This window comes from Zingiber officinale, chromosome 2B (assembly GCF_018446385.1).
Source record: "Zingiber officinale cultivar Zhangliang chromosome 2B, Zo_v1.1, whole genome shotgun sequence".
In the NCBI taxonomy this organism is placed as follows: Eukaryota; Viridiplantae; Streptophyta; class Magnoliopsida; order Zingiberales; family Zingiberaceae; genus Zingiber; species Zingiber officinale.
This window is the reverse complement of record NC_055989.1, coordinates 141830987-141851060: the sequence shown is the minus strand read 5'-3', so window position 1 is coordinate 141851060 and position 20074 is coordinate 141830987. Positions and strand designations below refer to the sequence as shown.

General features: G+C 35.6%; 2 protein-coding genes across 4 annotated transcripts; both read left to right on the top strand.

Moving 5' to 3' along the window:
- Positions 1-2073: 2073 nt before the first annotated feature.
- LOC122047502 (transcription factor bHLH115-like) lies at positions 2074-5568 on the top strand. Of its 3 annotated transcripts, XM_042608847.1 has the most exons (6): positions 2208-2344; positions 2841-2938; positions 3247-3315; positions 3803-3880; positions 3970-4132; positions 5011-5568. In XM_042608847.1, the coding sequence occupies exons 2-6, from the start codon at positions 2886-2888 to the stop codon at positions 5269-5271; spliced, it is 624 nt and encodes a 207-aa protein (XP_042464781.1). In that variant the 5' UTR covers positions 2208-2344; positions 2841-2885; the 3' UTR covers positions 5272-5568. The 3 variants fall into 3 exon arrangements, with proteins under 3 accessions (XP_042464780.1, XP_042464781.1, XP_042464782.1); XM_042608846.1 differs by lacking the exon at positions 2841-2938 and having other exon boundaries at positions 2074-2344; XM_042608848.1 differs by lacking the exon at positions 2208-2344 and having other exon boundaries at positions 2841-2918.
- A 2131-nt stretch (positions 5569-7699) lies between these two features.
- Positions 7700-20074, top strand: LOC122047501 (transcription initiation factor TFIID subunit 12b-like). Its single transcript, XM_042608844.1, has 9 exons — positions 7700-8500; positions 10351-10551; positions 12033-12584; positions 15476-15550; positions 16948-17026; positions 17376-17440; positions 19252-19284; positions 19372-19608; positions 19681-20074. Exons 1-8 carry the CDS (start codon positions 7859-7861, stop codon positions 19549-19551), a joined length of 1827 nt encoding a protein of 608 aa, XP_042464778.1. The 5' UTR covers positions 7700-7858; the 3' UTR covers positions 19552-19608; positions 19681-20074.

Here is a 20074-nt window from a genome sequence, read left to right as displayed (position 1 = left end):
GTGGGAAGGCGGTTGGGAGAGGGTTAACTAATTGGCACACGGTCGGGCCTTTCGCTCGAGCTCCACGTTTGACCGGCTGGCCAATCGCTGATATAGCAAGGTTTGGTAAAGGGCACTCAGTCGCTTGTTGGCGTTGCACCATTTGAGCCGCTTGGGCGACTATCAATAACTCTAATCCTCTTGTGATAAGGTTGTGGTGGTGAGTCGTCCAACCTCATTCATCTTCGTAGTTTGAATGTAGGTGAAGTTCTCACAGACGACGCTAAATATGATTATGTGTGAAAGCAGAGAAGATGGCTGGCTAGGAATGGTGGCTTTAATATTGACCAAATGAAGAATCCTCGCTATCGCAAGATGCCTCTAAAGCGCTCCTGCATCTCGAAAAGATTGTTAGTTGTCGGGCCATAGAAGAAGTCTTCGGCGTTGTCCCTCCGATGTTCAAGTCAGTGATCGGGTTGAGTTAAGTTGAGTGAATGAATATGTAGAATGGTGTAGCATCGTGTACCTTCGCCTGTAGATGGAAACTCCTTTTTATAGTCTCACTATTTATGCACCAATCTCAAAACATTTTTAAAAAAGTACAAATCATAAAGATGCTCTAACATCTTTTTCCAAAAATGGACCTGCAGTCTCTGCATTTGTTAGAGAGGAAACTTCGAATGTACAGGTTGCAGTCAGAATATACTTTATCCTCTGTGGCACAAAATGCCAAAAAGGTGATATGAGGTCGTTGGCTCGAGGGGTCCACTATGTGTTTAGCTGATGATTTGATCAAGCCTCCAAGTGTCCTGATCGACCATCACTCGTAAATACCACCTGGTCGGATTAGAGAACTATAGCTAGAGACTCGACCTTCGCTTGACCTCTTCATTGGGCCAAAGAGCTCGGACAGATTGAGTATCCAGTGGGTCCGATCGAATGCCTGGTTTGATCGGCTAGATCACATTGCCGACTAGCTAATTGTGCTATTTTTGAACCAAGAAAAAGACTGGCTCTACGAAGTACTGACTTGGCTCAAAGCTTCATCAATGTCGTGTGAATCAACGTTCGATTGACTCCTCAGTCCGGTTGGCTTGCCGGTTTAGTCCACTATATCTCGACCGAAGTAATCAGCTGTGCTAGCTTCATAGGTTGACCTTTCTTTGACTCTGACTATCCTATTATCCGACCTTCTTAATTTTCATCCGACTTAGGGGCTCGACTTTAATCTCTGTATTAAAAACCAAATGACTTATCAATTACCTGATCATCTTTCAAACCACAATTTCGAAGCAGTCTTTGAACTTTCTGAAAAGAATGTAAGATTTGAGCTCTATAGTCTCAAAAATAATAAATAGACCCCTACTAAGTGTTGTGCAGTGATAAAGTATTTAAGAGAATAAATTAGGGGATCAGAAGTTATATTTTAGATTTCTCCTATAGGTAAATCAGAAGAAAATATCTATCTCAAAAAAAATTAATAGCCTAGACACATGAATTATAAAAATATATAAATATCAAACTCTAATTCATAATTTATAACTAAAAACTCATGGATCAACATCTAATAAACTCAAATTCATAGTTTAGAAAATAAAAATATCCTTTTATAAATTTTAAAGTAGGATGAGGGGTTTAACTATTAAAAAAAACTTCTGAATGAATCATTAAAATCATCACTAAAGATTCTTCAAATTAAATAAATGATCTCATTTAATGGCCACGAAATGACTATATTTTAATTCATTAAAAAAAAAGTCTCCTTATTCTCTTCTCCTCTGTCCTATTCGCCATTAATTGATCCAATTCAGGTTAATTATCATTAATAACACACCAGTCCGTCATTTAATTAATCGCCCTAATCTTTCTTAATCTAATCCTTTTAACGAGATAATCATAATAATTAGGAAGTGTCTTGGTACGTTGCTTAATTGCATTAACTAATTAAGTGCTAATCTAATCCACCGGTTCAAATTCGCCGCAGGAGTAGAATTAAACCACCCTTCTTACGCCGCAATGGCGCGTATCTTAACTAAAATCCTTGTGTTTTTCTGCTGGATCAGGATTAGTATACTTGACCGAAAGTGCATGTGAAGCTGTCAGCCTAGTCTTCTCTTCGCCGGACTGCGGGCTGAGATAAATCGCAGACGGCGAAGGCGGAGAAATCGAGAGCGAGGAGGCCTCTGCTGATTGTTGGCTAATTTTGGGAGTTTTGGGGGGATTTTTGAAGGAGTGGGATGGTTGGGCCGAAGGTGCGCAGCAGTGGAGGCGGATGGCTTATAGACTACGGAGGTATTGTCGAGGACGTCCGTGAGCCTGGTTTCGTCTGGGGCGCTCGGATCATCGATGATTCCTCTGCTTCGAGGTGATTTTTCTTTTCTCTTTGTGTTCTTTAGTTAAACTTTTTTAGTCCGATCAAGTCCTCCAGATTGTAGCTTGAGTATGCTGGATTGTGCTTATGTTTGTTGGATTGTTCCCTCTACGTTGACCCATTTGTTACCTGAGTTTACCCTTGCCCTGCCCTGTTCGCTCTGCCTGATCATCATATTGATTATTTAAAAGTAAGAACATTTGCTTTACTATTTTTAAGATAATCAGAATCTAAAGCAAATATAGACAGATTCAATACATTCATTTACAAGAATAATAGATTAATGTCATTCAAAACCACACACAAACTCCTCAAGACCAACCAAATCACTTTTTTATATATCTTCAAACAATCACTTTTAATTCGTTCCTTACAAGCATTTTAAAACATGTATTGAGACAATTAGGATTGTGTCCATATTTTTCATGTTCCACAGATTTCCAAAAGATACTCATGCATTATGATCATTCTTGTAAGTGCATCTCTGCAGGTCTCTTGGCTAAAATTAAAAGAAAGAAGCTAAGACTTATTGTTTATGAAGTTTTGCCCTACCCCGTTGATAAGTTGGGTGAGTCGTTGCAGGTTCAGGTAGGAGCAGATTTTTTTGCTATCCCTAGGAACAATTGCATCAGATTTAGATCAATTATTTTGTATCAAACATAGTGAATATCAGGTTCTTACAGAGAGATGGAGACTACAATGTTTAATGAGCTTGTCACCTTGACCTCGCTTGGCTTCTAGGATTTTAATTTATTAATTGAATTATCTTCAGAAGAAGCAGGAAATGAATTGATATGAAAGGCCACTTCTCTTTCTCTGTGATTAATTTGCACTTAATTCTTGCACATGTATATCTCAAATTGGTGAACATTTCTAATTTAGCTTGTAATGTTCAGTTCAATGATTGATTTTGATGCGATGCTCGAGGAGGACAAAAGCTCAAACATTGGTTCCCTTAAGAAACGGTACAAGTTGATTTCTGTGTCTATGTTCTTATGCACAAGAGCACATTAGTGTTTCACTGGAATTCAAACTTCAGACAAAATTCTTTGGAATGATGTTAAATGTTTTTGTGCTGTCTCCTATAAAGTTGCTTAAAAAAATTCAAAATATCAATTTATACTCGTTATTGCCCAACTTCTCTTGCTCTTTCTATGAACTAATCTTCAGTGTGGTCCACGTACATGGAAAGAATATGAAAACCCATGTATGCATCTTCAGTTATTTCCTTTTTCCATTTAGTTATTCCGTGCCTATAATATTTAATACATGCAATAGTGTAATAAATGAAACATGTGATTGATATGAACTGTAACAATTGAAAAGAAAACCTAATTTCTATTGATGTGGTAATCTTTTGTTTCTAGGTAACAATAACACAAATTACCATGCTTCTTCACTTCTACTACAACACACTCTGATCAAAAGGCTCCTCCTATTGTCATTCTACAGAAACCATAAGGAGTCATGTGCTGCACCAGGATCAAAAGCTCGCCGTGAGAAAATACGAAGAGATAAACTTAATGATAGGCATGTATAAGACGCACCTAAAAACATCTATGATTGTGATTATTCTTATGTTGGAAACCCCAACTCTGACCAATGATGCATCTGCTCAGGTTCACAGAGTTGTGCTCTATCATGAATCCAGGAAAGCCTCCTATAACAGATAAATTTGTCATTTTGAGTGATGCTGCTCATTTTATAAAACAATTACGTCATGAAGCAAAGAGGCTTAAGGAGTCAAATGAAGCACTCCAGAATTCTATAAAAAGTGTTAAGGTGAGAAATGAATTGATTCACTAATCTCCTGTTAGAGTAATTTTGTTCTAACTCAAATGAGTAAAAACCAGCAAAAGTTATTATTGTGTTTTTCTTAATTGTAATATGACTATTATCATCACCTTTGTTGGGATGGTGATCCAAAATCACCATGAATTAAGTTTTTCATCATTTAGGAGTCCTTGAAGAAATAACAGATGGCCTTCTGGTGTCAAAAGTTGATCTATCACATGGGTTATATGATAGAACCCATTTCTCATATGTTAAGTGAGAGTACATGCAGAAATATGTATCTCGTGTGTAGGGGTGAGAAAACAACCCTCCCTAAGATGTCTAGAAGACTTTCTTAGTGATTCTTTTGACTTAGCATTCTCATTTGCAAGAGTTCTTAAAGAGAGAATGAAGAGTGGAGGCTACTCTTGACGTCTCCTTGTGGTTCTGGAAGGAGTTGTGGTATTTGCTTGTTCCCATCCTTTTGGTTTCCAGTATTGTTGGGTTGGATGCTTTTATATTCAGGTCTCTTTCAAGCATTGTTATTGGGGAAGTTTTGCCTCTAACCTGTACTATTCTGAATTGTTTAGTAGTTGATTCTTCTTCCTCCCACGGATGTAACCAGACATCGTGGTGAACCACATGAATCTTATTATTTTCTCAATTTGTATAAGGCCTTGGATTTCTTTACATGACTTTTGGCTTGAGAAAGGGTTTTTCTCTCAACAACTGGTATTGAAGAATTCAAGATTTTCTACATTCTAGGTGCTTGTGAATATATTGTGTATAAGGTGTTTGTGGAATTTGTCTAGCTATCATCTGCCATGATCATGCTTTAATCAATTGAATGAAAATTCACTAGATCACTTGGTCTGCATGCTGTGCAGGGCGAGAAATTAGAACTTCGGAATGAGAAAATGAGGCTGAAGTCTGAGAAGGAGCGTATCGAACAGATGCTTAAAGGCAGTAGCACCACAACCCAGTTCTTCACTAAACCTGCTGCCACGACACTTCAACCAGCTTCGCCCCCAGCTTTAAGCAAAACAATCCCATACCCAAACCATATACCGACGGGAATGTGGCAATGGATACCCACTGCAGCCATGGATACTTCTCTAGATCATGTGCTAAGGCCACCTGCTGCATAGTCATTTCCTCCAACAATGTTGCATTCTCTAATTTTCTCATATCGCTTGTGTCATTCGATAACATCTACTTGTTTAAAGCTGTTAGCACCTCCCTCCATATCCGTGGGACCGGCTCTAGGGGGGCCGTTGATGTGGCGGTTCCACATTTTTTTTTTTGTTTAAAGCTGTTAGCAATTACCTGTTCTGCGAGAATTTTGATTGTGACCTTGTTATGTTGTAGCAAAGAATGTTTATCAGGGTTGAGAATTCCAGCCTTGTTTTTTGAATTTTAAGATAACACGCCATCATTTTGTTCCACCATTGTAAGTCAAAATAGGTATGTGTGATTTTGTCTGTGTTATTAGTATGATCAGTTAATCAGCAAGATTCCAGTATATATTGTGAGTGATTTCTTTTGGCCATTTATTTTCTCATAGTTCTAGGAAGTTGGACATCCCCATTCCAACACATTTAGTGTAGCTGGTTAGTATCCTACAGAATGTTGTTAATTTTTAAAAATATTGACAGGTTATCAGAAGAAATAATATCATATCAATAATTTTTCTTTTTAATTAAAATAATTTTACCTTCAACTGATTGGATCAAATCAACTTTTATCTTGAAATTGTAAGATGATATACATGAATTTATGAGTTAGAAATTTATAAATAAGATACTATTTTAATTCTTTAAAAAGGGTGCTCTTTTTAATGATATAAATTTTTTAAAAAATGTTATTTTTAAATTTCTATCAATAAAAAATTATTAGAAGCATTTCAAAAGTTTAATTCTTTTGACCAAATATATATATATATATATATATATATATTACCTTCAACTGATTGGATCAAATCAACTTTTATCTTGAAATTGTAAGCTGATATACATGAATTTATGAGTTAGAAAATTATAAATAAGATACTTTTTTAATTCGTTAAAAAGGGTGCTCTTTTTAATGATATAAATTTTTAAAAAAAATGTTATTTTTAAATTTCTATCAATAAAAAATTATTAGAAGCATTTCAAAAGTTTAATTCTTTTGACCAAAAATCATCAAAATATATATATATATATATATATATATATATATATATATATATATATATATTTTATCAGAATAGTAAAAAGAACTATAGCAACAACAGGAGCTCAAGCACACAAAAAATACCTAGCTCGACTAGTGCATGAACTCCCTTTTATATAGTCCTTCAGTAGCAGACGCGCATGCTTCTCAAGATACATGCACATTTTCCTAACTATTCTATGCAAAGACATGTCAAAAAGTGTTTCTGACACCATTCTTTAACAGTACATGGTAGAAGTTTTTTATCGTACAATTTGTCTGTTAACCATGCTCCTTGTCAGCGGCACTGACTCCCAGAAGAATATGATGAGATATAGAAGTGGTCTCACTGTTTGACTGAGCGAGGAAGACGCTCGGCTAGGATTTCCTACCTGGTTGCTCAAGACTGCTCTTCTCGGTGATAGTTCGACTCAGTAGGTCGTCCCTTGCTCGGTCGGACATATTGTCAGGTCAGACTAGCATTCACTTGGTCACAGTTGTAAACATCTGATGTCCTCTTTATAGTCGTCCTGCCCGAATGAGGGATCTGCTTAGATAAATCTTCGAGTGATTGGATCATTCATGCCCACTCATCACGTTGCCACTCGTTAGACTTTGGTAAGTCGGTGGTTTCCTTCATTTGATCGCTTTGACTTTAATCTCCACATCAGCTGTTATTCCCATTTTTAACTTATACTTGATGGGCTCCCTTTATCGCTGTAATTATAAATAAATAAATAAATAAATAAATAAATAAATATATATATATATTTATAATATTTACGATTAATTATTACAATGTATAACAATTATCCTGTAATTACTATAACCTAAAAAAAAAAAGTAATAGTTCATTATAATCAAAATTATTATTCATATATCATACTATTATATCAAAATATTTTTAACTAATTTAGTAAAAATATTTAAATTTTATTAAAATTATTTTAACTTGATTAAAATTATTTTATTTTTTTATAATAATTATTTAGTAGCTGTTACAGCATTTTATTAGCTGCTATATAATTTTAGCAGCTACCTAGATAATTTCTATAACATTGTTACAGTATTATATTAATTATTATAGCATTGTAGTAATTAATTATTGACTGCTATAAAATTTTTTTAAGTGATTTTAACAAAGTTAAAATGATTTCGATGGAGTTTAAATATTTTTTTTAAAAAATATTTTGATAAACATTATATTATATTTTGATAAAATGTTCTATAAATTATACGTTTTTTGTTTAAATTGAGTATGAAATGATTTTAAGTACAGAAGCCGATCGAACATATTTAATATTATTTAATGATTACATCGAATAAAAAATATTTCAGTGCAATTTTATTTTTTTTATTACTACAATTTGTTTTGCAATATTTTGTTCTTGAACGAGCGTGATTGGTCTATTAAGAACACCTTATAAATTTCTTTAATCATTGTCTTTGACAGCGAACACTCGATCTCCTTCTTGTCGAGTCCTCGATCGCTCGATTCGGCGCCGCTGGGGAGAGAGAGAGAGAGAGAGAGAGCAGGCGATTGGCATGGCGGAGAATTCTGCGTCCGCTTCGCCTAGCAAGGTTCCGGCTAGCGGCGGCGATGCCGAAATCGCGCCGGCCAACTGCAACCCTAACATGCCGTCCCCGCATATTCCCCCTTCCCCATCCATGGGCGTCGGTGACCTATCCCAGATCAACTCCCCCCAATTGTCTCAGTCCCATGCTCTCAGCCCCGCCGCTGCCCTAGATTACGCTTCCAAGCAGCAGATCATCCAATCACAGCAACAGCAGCCGTCGCCATCGTCGCCGTCGCAGCAACCCCAGTCTCAGGCGCAGATCCAGAGCCAGCAGCAGCAGAAGCAGCAGCAGAAGCAGCAAGCTCAGCAGCCAAATATGAGCTTCCAGATGCAGCAGAGCCTCCAGCGGTCCGGATCGATGCCGCGGCTGAGCCAGATCCAGCAGCAGTTCGGAGCCTCTGCGGCCGCTGGCGCGATGCGGCAGCATGCAGGGATGTACGGCGGGCAGATGAATCTTGGTGGCGCCCAGATCCAGCAGCAGCAGCTGGCTGCCGCCGCTACTGCTGGAGGGATGGGTCGATCAGGGATTATTACACAAGCGGCTCAGCTACCGATGCTACCTGGGCAGACTACTCAGCATTTCAATATGCAGTCTCAGATGCTCACTCAGGTTATGCAACAACTCTTTCTTTGTTTCACATTCCTGTTTTCTTGGGAAACAATTGAAGTATTCATAAGTCCTAGATTATTTGCTCCTTATTCATTCTTTTACTGCTCCATAAAGATAAGGAAACCTTGCTGCATCATGCTCTGACTAATATCATATCATTGATTTTTTTTTTATTCAGCTAAAATCAACAGTTATTTTATTGAATTACCAGGGGCAACATAGGACACTATTGGCTGTTACATTAGAACTTGAACTCTCAGTTATGATCTGTTTAGAAGCACTTCTGTTCAGCTTAATGCTCTGTCCCACCAAAATTCCTTGTCATTGCAATTGTGTTACAGGGTACAAATTAACTTTAGCCAAGACACAATTGCTCTAGTATTTAGCTGTACTTTAATTCCTCCAAAGAGAAATTAGCCGTCATGCCTTGCAATATCTGGCCGGGCTTATCTCCTTGTTTACCTGCCAATCTAGCATTTTTGTATTCACAAGCTTATGATTCGCAAACACTATTGAAAATTGACAATGAAATAGGTAGTGGCTAAAGTCATGTGAGACTTATGTGGAAAATATTTGTTTTTGGTTAAAAATATAATTGTCTAAATTGGTCCTTTCGTAACTGCTCAAGCTTTAAGATAAGTGGTGAACTTATGGGTGTCATAAGTCTTTTGTTTAAATCTTGTAAGTGTCATTAATATCACGTGTTAGGCTTGAGTTAGTCGGATCCCCAACGAACCTAGAGCCCTTTGACATATGAAAAGCCTCTCCAAACAAAATATACGTTCATTTAAAACAAAATTACATCTACAATTGGGCCTTCAAATATGAAATTGCTTTAATATTGTAGAATTCAAAAGCAAAGCATGCGTTAGGTTACAGTGGATCAAGGAAGGTCTTATTTTCTTGTTGCTCATTCTAACATTTTACTTGCAAAACTTAATACATTATAAATATAAATTATATATGAAGCATAGTGTCTACAAGTGACTAAAACTAAAGCTTAATTCGTTGCAAGGATTAGATGATTGAATTAATCAACAAATATAAATAGAAAATAATCATATATTAGCAATCTAATTGATTATTTAGCAAATAATTAAGTTTAATAAAAATTTAATAATGTTATTATTAATAATTCAATTAAATAATTATTGAAATTTTGTACCCGCACAGCACAGCATGGTACTAAAATTATATTGTTTCAGTTGGAGATCAACCTCCGACACAACTCAAGATTTGAAACCTTGCATAAGATATAAATCAATGATAATTAGCAATGTATAACATATGATATATATAATCAATATGCATATGATTAATATTGAAAGTGTTTACACTTGCAAAGCAAATGTTTCAAATTAACACATAGTTTATTTGGATTTTTAGTGAATTTGGTCCAGTCTAACAGTTCAAATGAACCAATTAAGTATTTTTTATAACTGTTTATTCATGCTTACAACTGAAGGAAACCACATTTCCAATATGCTATGCTGTTTCCTTCCAAATTCGCGTAGGCTGTAGTAATGCAGCTGCTTGAGCGTGATTTTATTTAAAATCTTGAATAAAATTTTCCTACTGAAAAAGGTAAAATTATTTTATCTCATAGTCCATGTTTTAAGATAATTGAATTAAATATGTGGAACTGTATTTTAAATGAGAATTTGTCTTTCCTGTTTCATAAAGATAAGAGCCTGAACTATAGAAGTTTTATTATGTGGCAAATAAGAATCTTTCGGTGTTCAATCGAGTATTTGAACTAAACTTGAACTTCCTAGTTCTTGCTTTTAGTTTTGTTCACTTCCTGGTTATTCCTTTTAACTCATATATCCCTTTTTATTTTCTATTAATAGCCAAGGCAGAAAAGCTTACTTCAAACTGGTCAGTTCAATCCAGGAAATACTTCTGCCCAAGCCTTGCAAGGAATGCAGAATATGGGTATGATCAGTAACCTTAGCATGAACCCACAACTAAGAGCATATGGCCAACGCATTGCGCATGGGCAGATGAGACAGCAACAACTACAGCAACAAATAGCCCTTACATCACCTCAGGTTTGCATCTATATATTCTGTGCTCTCACACTTTTCCTGTAGCATCTATTTTTGTAAAGGAATCATGTAGGATGTGTATTCTGCCTTATTTTATGGGCTCCTTTGCTGATTACAAAAATGCCTCCAAACCTAGATGCTTAATATCAAATCCGGAAGGATAGAGGCTGGATTTGAAATGCTACAATGACATGAATAAACACAGTATTTTGATGTAATCGTTGAGCATTTTATGAATTGCTCATTATTGGCTATTGATATGCATGATAAGAATTCATCCTATTGTTGAGAAGCATTCTAGTCAAATATCAAGAAGGAATTAATTATAAGATAATATTGATCTTTGACACATTAATTATGGGACAGCATATTAGGTTTATGTGTAATGACGATGTCATGGTAAATTTCTTCCTTTGAATTATCTTTTCTCTACCTTTTTGTCTCATGCTGTGCTGGATTACATTTATCACAAAAAGGAGGTAGCTAGTACAAATATGATGATTGAAATGTATCAAAAAGATAATATAATACCATCTTATTATGAATTTCTTGTTGCCATTACTTCTATTCCTTTTCATGAAGCCTAGCAGAACAATTAAAATTGTCCAAATTCAGCCAATTCCCATCGACTTCAATCTCTCTATCAATTTCAGTTAAATTTGACTATTAGGCTAATTGGTGAAACCAGTGCTTTTCCTGGATGATATGGTTAACAAGCAATCATTTGATGCAGAGAATATGATTTGCTACTGTACTACAACTAGCTGGATATTGTATTCTTCTTTCTCGTTGTTTGTTTTTGATGATTTGGTCAAGACAATTATATAGGATTTTTTTAAGACAATTTTGTTTCTTTCATCCTTCTGTGATGCGTACGTTGTAACTTTCTTGTCCCAATAATTTGCTATTACCAATAATCATTTCTATTTTTAGATGCTACTTTTTTTTTTTTTGTATAATTCAGCAACAACAACAACAACAACAAACTGCAACATCTTTGATTAAGGTCTACTGTCTTTTGTTACTTTTATCCATATACCATTTTAGGAGCAATGGTAAAGTTGTTGTTTTGTGATCAAAAGGTCAAGGGTTCGAATCCTGGAAACAGCCTCTTGCAAAAAGCAAGGTAAGGTTGTGTACAATAGATCCGCATGATGGGAGCTTCGTGCATCGGGCTGCCTTTTTTTTAAGAAGGGGAGCCTTGGCGTAACGGTAAAGTTGTTGCCATGTGACCAAAAGGTCACGGGTTCGAATCCTGAAAACAGCCTCTTGCAAAAAGCAGGGTAAGGCTGCGTACATTGGATCTTTCCCCGGGACCCTGCATGGCGGGAGCTTCGTGCACCGGGTTGCTTTTCTTTTTACCATTTTAGTAGCACCATGATTATTCTGTTAGTTTATTTTTCACAAGGTACTGGCAATTGTTTTGTGTTCTCATGCTACTTAGTATAGTTGAGAAACTGTGTAACACTTGAGTTATCTAGCAGAAGCTACCTGGTCAAAGCTTACCTAGGACACCTTCAGCTGCTGCACTCAACTCCCAGGTGTCTGGTTTGATGCAAAATGGACAATCAACAATGGTTCAAACAACTCTTTCTCAGCAGCAGCAGCAGTGGTTGAAACATCTACAACCATCATTGCCTTCTCCAGTTTCTCCTTCGTATCATCTTCAGCAACAAAGGCAGCAACAATCATTCTTGCCACAACAACTAGCTTCATCACAGCACCACCAGAAGCCCATGGCCCTGACACAACAGCAGATCTCTCAACTGATGCAACAGCAGCCACAACCGCAGCTAGGAGGTCAGCAACAGCATTTGCTACACCAGCAGCAGCTTCAACAAATTCAACAGTTACAGCAACAACAGCAATTGCAATCTCCAAGACTTGCTGGTCATGCAGTCCAAAATCCTTTATCTTTGAGCGGATCACAAGAAGAGGCACCTGCTTCTGGAGTGACAGGTGGAAATTCTAGTCAAGGAACAGAAGCAACTAATCAACTTCTTGGAAAGCGAAAGATACATGATCTAGTTATGCAGGTACACAGTTTCCCAATCTCTATCTCGCTAGGCATATTATTTTGGTTTTATCTTTTGCTTTGGAAATCTGTATTTAAAGCCTTATGTTTATGGGTTTAAGATCTACAAATATGGTTACCAAGGTTTAAAGTAATGTTTGAGGCTGGTGTCCTGTCCCTAACCAAAATGCACAATTTCAATGCATGCAGTGCTGACACTTGGCACACTTCAGTATGCAACTGATCACGCTAAGATGAGTTCAGATGAGATTTATTCATTTAATTCTCTTCTACTTATTTTATTTGCTTTTAAAAATGAGTTTCGAATAATTAGATAATTAATTAAAGTAAAATTTTAATGCACCATATTGTGCTAGCATTTTACACTCATTTGACACACTTCAATATATCAAATGAGTGTACATTTGTTGTCATATTTTAATCTGCCATATTGTGTTTGTTGAATTTTATGTTGAGGATTAATGATGTGGATCAAAGTGCTAGGGGGAGGGTGAATTTTGAAATTCCTTTTCTCTTTCTATTGTACTTGTGCAAGTCCAAATAATTAGTGAGTGGTTCTTTTCCTACTTGTGTATTTGTTCAAGTTAGAGAAAGCAGAGTGGAATAATATTAACAGTAACAAATTCAAAGTGACACAACACTAACAAAGACATTTACATAGTTTGAACCTAGGTCTTACTCCACGACTTAACGATTTGTTAAGTGGATCAAACCCATGATTCCACTAATAGGAAACTCTTTTATCATAGCGGAGAAATCTCATAAAGAAAGTATCTTCTTTACAATAATACAATAGTGAATATAGAAAGAAGAGATCATTTGAAGCCTTGGAATAAGCACTTAGGATTTTATATGTGTTATGTAGGTGTTGTGTATTTGAGGTCCTCTTCCCTTTATTTATAGTAGCAAGGGAGCATTTAATAAAGGATAAGACAACTCATTTGGATAACTTCTAGCCAATTTGTGTTGACTCAACTAGAATCTCAATAAGAAAATCTTATTGGCTAACGGCTAATACTAATTTTCAGTTAACTCAAACTACATCCAATCCTTGTAAATCTTTTTGAGTTGACTCAACTACCTCTGGTCTCAACTCAATAAAAATGCAAGTTTATACGTCAATGGATGCCACCCATAGTCGACTCAACAACGTTTCAATCCACCCAAATCTAAATTAGTCAACTTAAATTATTCTAATCTTATTGATGGGTTGCTTCAGCAAACTTATCCCTCCAACGAACTTTTGAGTTGATTGAATTTAGATTTTAGCTGACTCAATTGCAATAAGAATTGACTTTAGTTGACCCAAATTGCTCAAGGATCCCAATAGCTTGCCTTACGCCTTGTAAGCCATCCAAAGCTCTGGATCAAGCTTGGATATAGACTAGGACCACCAAGACAACTGAACCAAAAAAATGAATTCCTAGATTACAATTCAAACAATCTCTCACAACTTACTTTGTTTAGGTCTTCACTTTGTCACATCTTTATGTTGCCCAAAAGCACACCTCTTGTCAGGATCTTAATCCTTCGGATGCACCAGCCCTCAGTTTGTTTCACATGCCACCTTTGCTAGGTCATCTAAGTTGTTCACTTCTTGCTGTAGCCATCAAAATTGTTGAACGACTCCATGCCCTTTTATTACAATCTCTTGGACATCCCATACCATCCTTCATTGAAGTCTAGTGGAGCTTTGAGCTTTTGTGCCAAACCAACTTAGTCGCATCAAGCCAACAAATCGTCAAGTTACAAACTTTGCGAGATTAGTATGTATCTTGTCAAATCCCTGCAAACCCATGCACACATTAGTAATGAAGGAAAACCTAAGTTAAACCATTTGCTGAAAATATCAAAATATAAAATTCAAGCACAAACCACTTGGGGCAAGATTGCATTCACATTTTATTCTTCCACCTAACTTTTTTACTTCTTAAAATACGACTAGAAAAATTATATAGTCAATTGGATTAAAATTTTGTTATACCATACCATGCCATAATCCAAATAACTTTTACTCTTAAAATCTCTTTCCACTTTAGTTATTTACTTTTTATAATAAGATTATAACAATTGGATAGTCAAATTAAAGTTTTTGAGATACAAGCTACACAATTATGACAAGCATCATGACTCACAATCATCTTTAGTCGAATTCATTTGAATTCAACTCGGCATGCTTCAAAGCGTGCCTACAGTTTAGCATGTTAAGGTTCTATTTGGCAGGATGGCATGTGAGAGATTACCTGTGTTGTTTAGTAGTGGGTATCAATAATTTATTAGAATGGCCATGATAATGTAAATTACTACAAAAATATTGAAATGATTCTATATATGTATCCTTCGCTTGAAAAAAGGAACAACAGTTAGATGGCTGAGGATTCCATCATAGAATTAATTAAAATATGAAGTGTGGAGTCTGGTTGCGAACTTCTCAAGGAAAAATTATAAGCACTCTGTTTATTCCAGTAATTTGATTTTTTTTCCATTGTGCAATTTACTAGACTAGCAGCAAGCAATTAAATAGACAGAGGCATAATGCTGTTATGTTTGTAATTTGAGTAGATTTTGAATTTTTGATGTACTTTCTGATGAAATTTTAAGTGTGCCACAATATGCTTTTATTTGTGAACATATTTACACTACTGGTAGAAATTTAAATGATCATGCAGCTATAAACTTTGTTGAGGTGTCTGAATGGAATATGTTATAATTATTACATTAACTGGTGTCCTTCTCTTTTGCATTTAACCTTCTTTAAATTGCATCCTTATTGCTAAGGGTTGTACCTTAAAATTGCATTTGTAAAATTGCATCTAGTGTTATGATCAAATTCTTTATTTCACACCTTGTTTCTCCTTTAGTTTCTATGTTCTAAATTTGTTGACAGTGCAGGTAGATCCTCATGGTAAACTGGATCCTGAAGTTGAGGACCTCCTCTTGCAAATAGCTGATGACTTCATTGACTCGGTAGGTAACATGCAAGGTTCTTGTTTCGTTAAAGTTTCCCAACACTAGATGGTAGCATATGAGGTGATGAATTCTGTATAGGGTGTAACTTCGTTCTTATACTTTAACTTGTCTAGGCTAAAAGGTGAGATTGGTTTAGATGTTTTTATTTGATGAGTTAATGGATGCTTGCATATATATATATATATATATATTTTGTGATTTTTTTGTAAACTAAAACATGTGTGGTTTGGGACTCCAATTAACACCACTGCATTTTATCTATCATGCATATTTAATAGTGGAATCACTTTGACTATTCACAAGTTGTCTTCTTTGGGCAACATTTATCCGTTAACTCAGTTTTAAGGTATCTTTTTATATTTACGATGTCATATCTGGCTGGTTTTACTAAAGAAGCTTCTGTTATACACAATGTTTACCTCGTCAAACCCAAGGTTTTTCTGTATTTAGTAAGAAATGCATTAAAAATTTGGCATTAAAAAAATCAACCTCTTCAAATGTTTTTGTATTTTAAACAAAGGGTTGATTGTTTTATTTTGGCCAATATCATATGAACCAAGAATTTAAGTCGTTCCAGTGAAAGTTTCTTTGCACATGTGGTGTACGGGAATATAATGCAAAATGTAATAAATTTTGAGTATTAGTTGTGTAAGTTTTGAAGAATTTGAGACAAGCCCTAGTTTATGTGAGGATGTTAAATCAGGTGACAACAAGAGGGCCCAATTTCTACAAATATTTTTGTTCAAAGGAATTTACTGTCACCTTCTAGGCATTCTAAACACCCCTATAAGGTTTATATGTTATTTGTATCCTGAAAAACTTGGTATGTGAATAGTGAATACTATAAAGAATATTGTATACATCATGTGATGTGTACTAGTAATCACTAATCAATGACCTATCATCAAATAGTTGTGGTTAGATGTACGTGACAGACATGTTATACCAAGTATCTAAAGCTAAAATGTTTTGGTGGCTGCAATATGGAGGTATGGCTCTAATGACAGATGAAAGTAGCCATCAAGATATCCTCTTGTATACATATTGAAGTTTGTCTTGCTATGTCATAGAAGGCATTTCTGGTTTTATTCTGTTTTTCATCACTAGGAGAAGCTTATGCTGTACAAATATTGAAGCTTTTATGTAGCTGAATCAGTTGCACATTCATAAATTACTCAAAAAACTACTCCTTAGTCATTAGCATACACCATTGTTTCCCTTTATTGATTATTCTGCATGCTTGTTGAATTTTGATACTGACTGTCAGCTCTGTGGTTCAGTATCTAGAAGGTTATACCTTTTTTTTCCCTGTAAATATGTATTAAATGTTTTGTCAGTCATCAAGTGATGTTCTTGTCTTCAATCACATTGATGCAACGACTACTGAAATGCAGGTTACTACATTTGCTTGCAGTCTGGCGAAACATCGCAAATCTTCCACCTTGGACACTAAGGATGTACTGCTTCACCTAGGTTTGCAACTTAGCAAGGCCTCCAAAGATAAAATTATTTTCATATTACACAATGAATTTTAAAGAAATCCCAACTTGCAATTTCTATATCCCACCGACTGCTCCTTTTGACGCTTATTCGTAAAATATACCTATGTCATTAAAATGCTCTTTTTCATTTTCTGTGCTTAGCAAGTATGACCTGTGAAATAATCAATGAAAAGAATATCAATCTTGGATATTTATAAAATCTAATATTCAATCAAAGGGAAGGTGAAGATGCATCTTCTGTTCTCATTCATAATTTGAATTGCATTTCAATAATGCTGGCTTTTATTTGTTTGACATGACTTATGGTAGCTCTTTTGCAGAAAAAAATTGGAACTTGAGTGTTCCAGGTTATTCAAGGGAGGAAAGGAAATACCCAAGAACATCAGTAAGTGTTGCTCTTACTCATCCATTTTCTGGTATTTGATCTGTGATAAGTCAATCGATAAATACTGAATATACTTTGTAAGTTTCTGTCTTTACTTTATCTAATACAATCCAATGAGTAAAATGAAATTCCAAGATCAGAAAACTAATATTTTTATCAAACAGACTTCGAAGTTGTCAAAAGGCTATTCCATGTACCTATCGGAGGAATGTTTGAATTGATATTCACTTTTAAACTTTCATACAGTACTGTTTATGTTCATATACTGTAAATCAATTCTCTCAGGATGTATCTTTTTACCCCCTTGACTTAAGGTGTATGAAGTTCCATATTTGATTGTTCCGGTAATGGACCGAAATCAGATGTAAGTCAATGTAATGCTTCTTTGGAACACTTTGGTATGCTACTAGATTATAATGTGAACAATGAATCAGAGTGCTTAGAGTTATCTTATTATTTTCCTCTTAAAGATAAAATATGGTAGAACCAAGGCTCAAAATCTCATTTCATATCGGGTTTCAGTTCCCAGCCAGAATGAGATGTGTTGGCGGTGAAGATGGTGCACTGAGATGTTGTCGAATGGTTCTGACTGGTAGGAGGAATTGTGGGAAGAAAAGGAGATCACAAAGCCTCCAATGGAAACCGTAGCTTGCAGGAATGCCTTATTGATGACCTCCAGCTCGTGGAAGCTTAGAGGCCTTGCAGAACCTTGCTAGGTTCTTGCAGAACCATTGTGGGGTCCTCATGTAAATCTCACGGGATCCTCCAGTGAAATCCTAGATTGTGGAATCCTAAAAAAAATAAAAATAATAAAAAAAATAATGTTGCTCAGGAAAGCCTCATTAGCAACGACCTTTGGTATCCGTTGTGTCATGAGGTTCCTGCGGCAGTAGATGGAATGGTAAATTACGCCCATGCTCTAAATTGTAAACCATGGGTGGAATAATTGATCCTTACATCAGTTGATGAAAAGCCCATTGTGACAAAATGCCCTTTGGATCTTTGAAACAATTCAAATCATTTCAATAATACATCAATTTGATTTGTTTTACCGAGATCTAAATCTGTATAGCCCTATAATCCTAATATATTTTTAGTTAGTTTAGTACAGCTTTCCTTTCCTCATTAGTAGTGGTTTATAGATTGGCCACTTGGTTGGCCATCTAGCCATATGCTTAAGTCATAGTTTCTGCAAGTTATGTAGCTGGTAGGTTATATATATATATGGGCATTAACTCATGCATATGAGTTTTCTTGATGTTGATAGGCAAATTGCTGACCAAATGTTCGACGTAGTGCTTTGATTTTAACTTATTACTTTGACAGCGTTGGTTGATGTGAATGCTCAATGGTCCTAAATCACAAGATCCGGAGTGGTTTCATAATGCTTGAAAGCCTACTGTTACTGTTAGTGGCTAGAGCTTAACCTTTTTAGTGAACAAAGTTAAACCATGTTTTATTGGTTGGTGTGTGATTTCGGATTTAGAGAGAATGGCCATGGTTGTAGTCGTTGATATTGTTTTCTAATGATGAAAAATTAAGTTCAGTTGGATATAGAGAATCATCATAAAATCTACTTCGAAGACTGATACAAATTCCTTTCACTTATGCTTGATGCCTTTTTTTATTTTTATTTACCCTACTTGCAGTTCCAGTTGTAAGTTTCTTATATCCATTCATTTCTGTAAAACCTACAACGTCTTGCAGGAACATAGTTCATAGTGATATATTTGCTGATATCTGATTGTTTAATCTTCTTCAGCCCACTTTGATGATTTCAGGTGTCTGATATTATTTCTTTTGAATTGTAGTTATCTTTGGATATCCACAAGAGGCGACGGGTGGTAATTATTGTTGTGTAGTTTTTCATTTATTTCTAGCGGTGACATGAAAATGCACTAGGCACTAAAAAACTCTCAAAATTTCATCAGATACGAGAGTCAGCAGAAACACATCTATCGGAAGGAGATGTAGGTGGTTCTAAAGTCACAAATAAGCAACTGGTAAACAATTCTGGGAGTGATCATCCAATAAATCCTTCGTCCGTCGCAGAGCAGTTATCTCTTCCTGTGGCTGGCTCACAAATTGTACACAAACAGCAGAGATTTTAGTTGCACATCAGAATCAGTAAACTTACAGTCTTCCCTCCGCCCACAATTAACTTGATTGTGAGTATTTATACTTCCGTTTACCTCAATATTTAACCGACATTTCTACTCATGGATTTTTCATGTTTATAGTTTGGATTGTACATTTATTCCAATTGAAAAGGTGATGCCAAGATTTTCTACCGAGTAATATCCAGCGATTCATGGAATGGAAGCCAGCCACAATTCTAAGAAATATGCAACTAGTGCAAGACCTTAAATAGTAGAGGCATCTGATAATTAGCTTCTAGGATTTGTTTTCTTTTCATTTGTAGGCTTAATTAGGGAGCAATTGAATCATTATTTGGAACAGGGAGGAATTCTTGGGCTGAGCTTGCTAAGTGGAATCACATTTGTTCATAAATAAATTAAGGGATTGTAGTGGATCTTCATTCTTCAGGAAGGAAAGCACATGTACCTGTTGATGTTTTGATCTTTTGTATCGAAATTTATGGTGTCAATTCAGTGACATTTTTTTTCCTTCTGA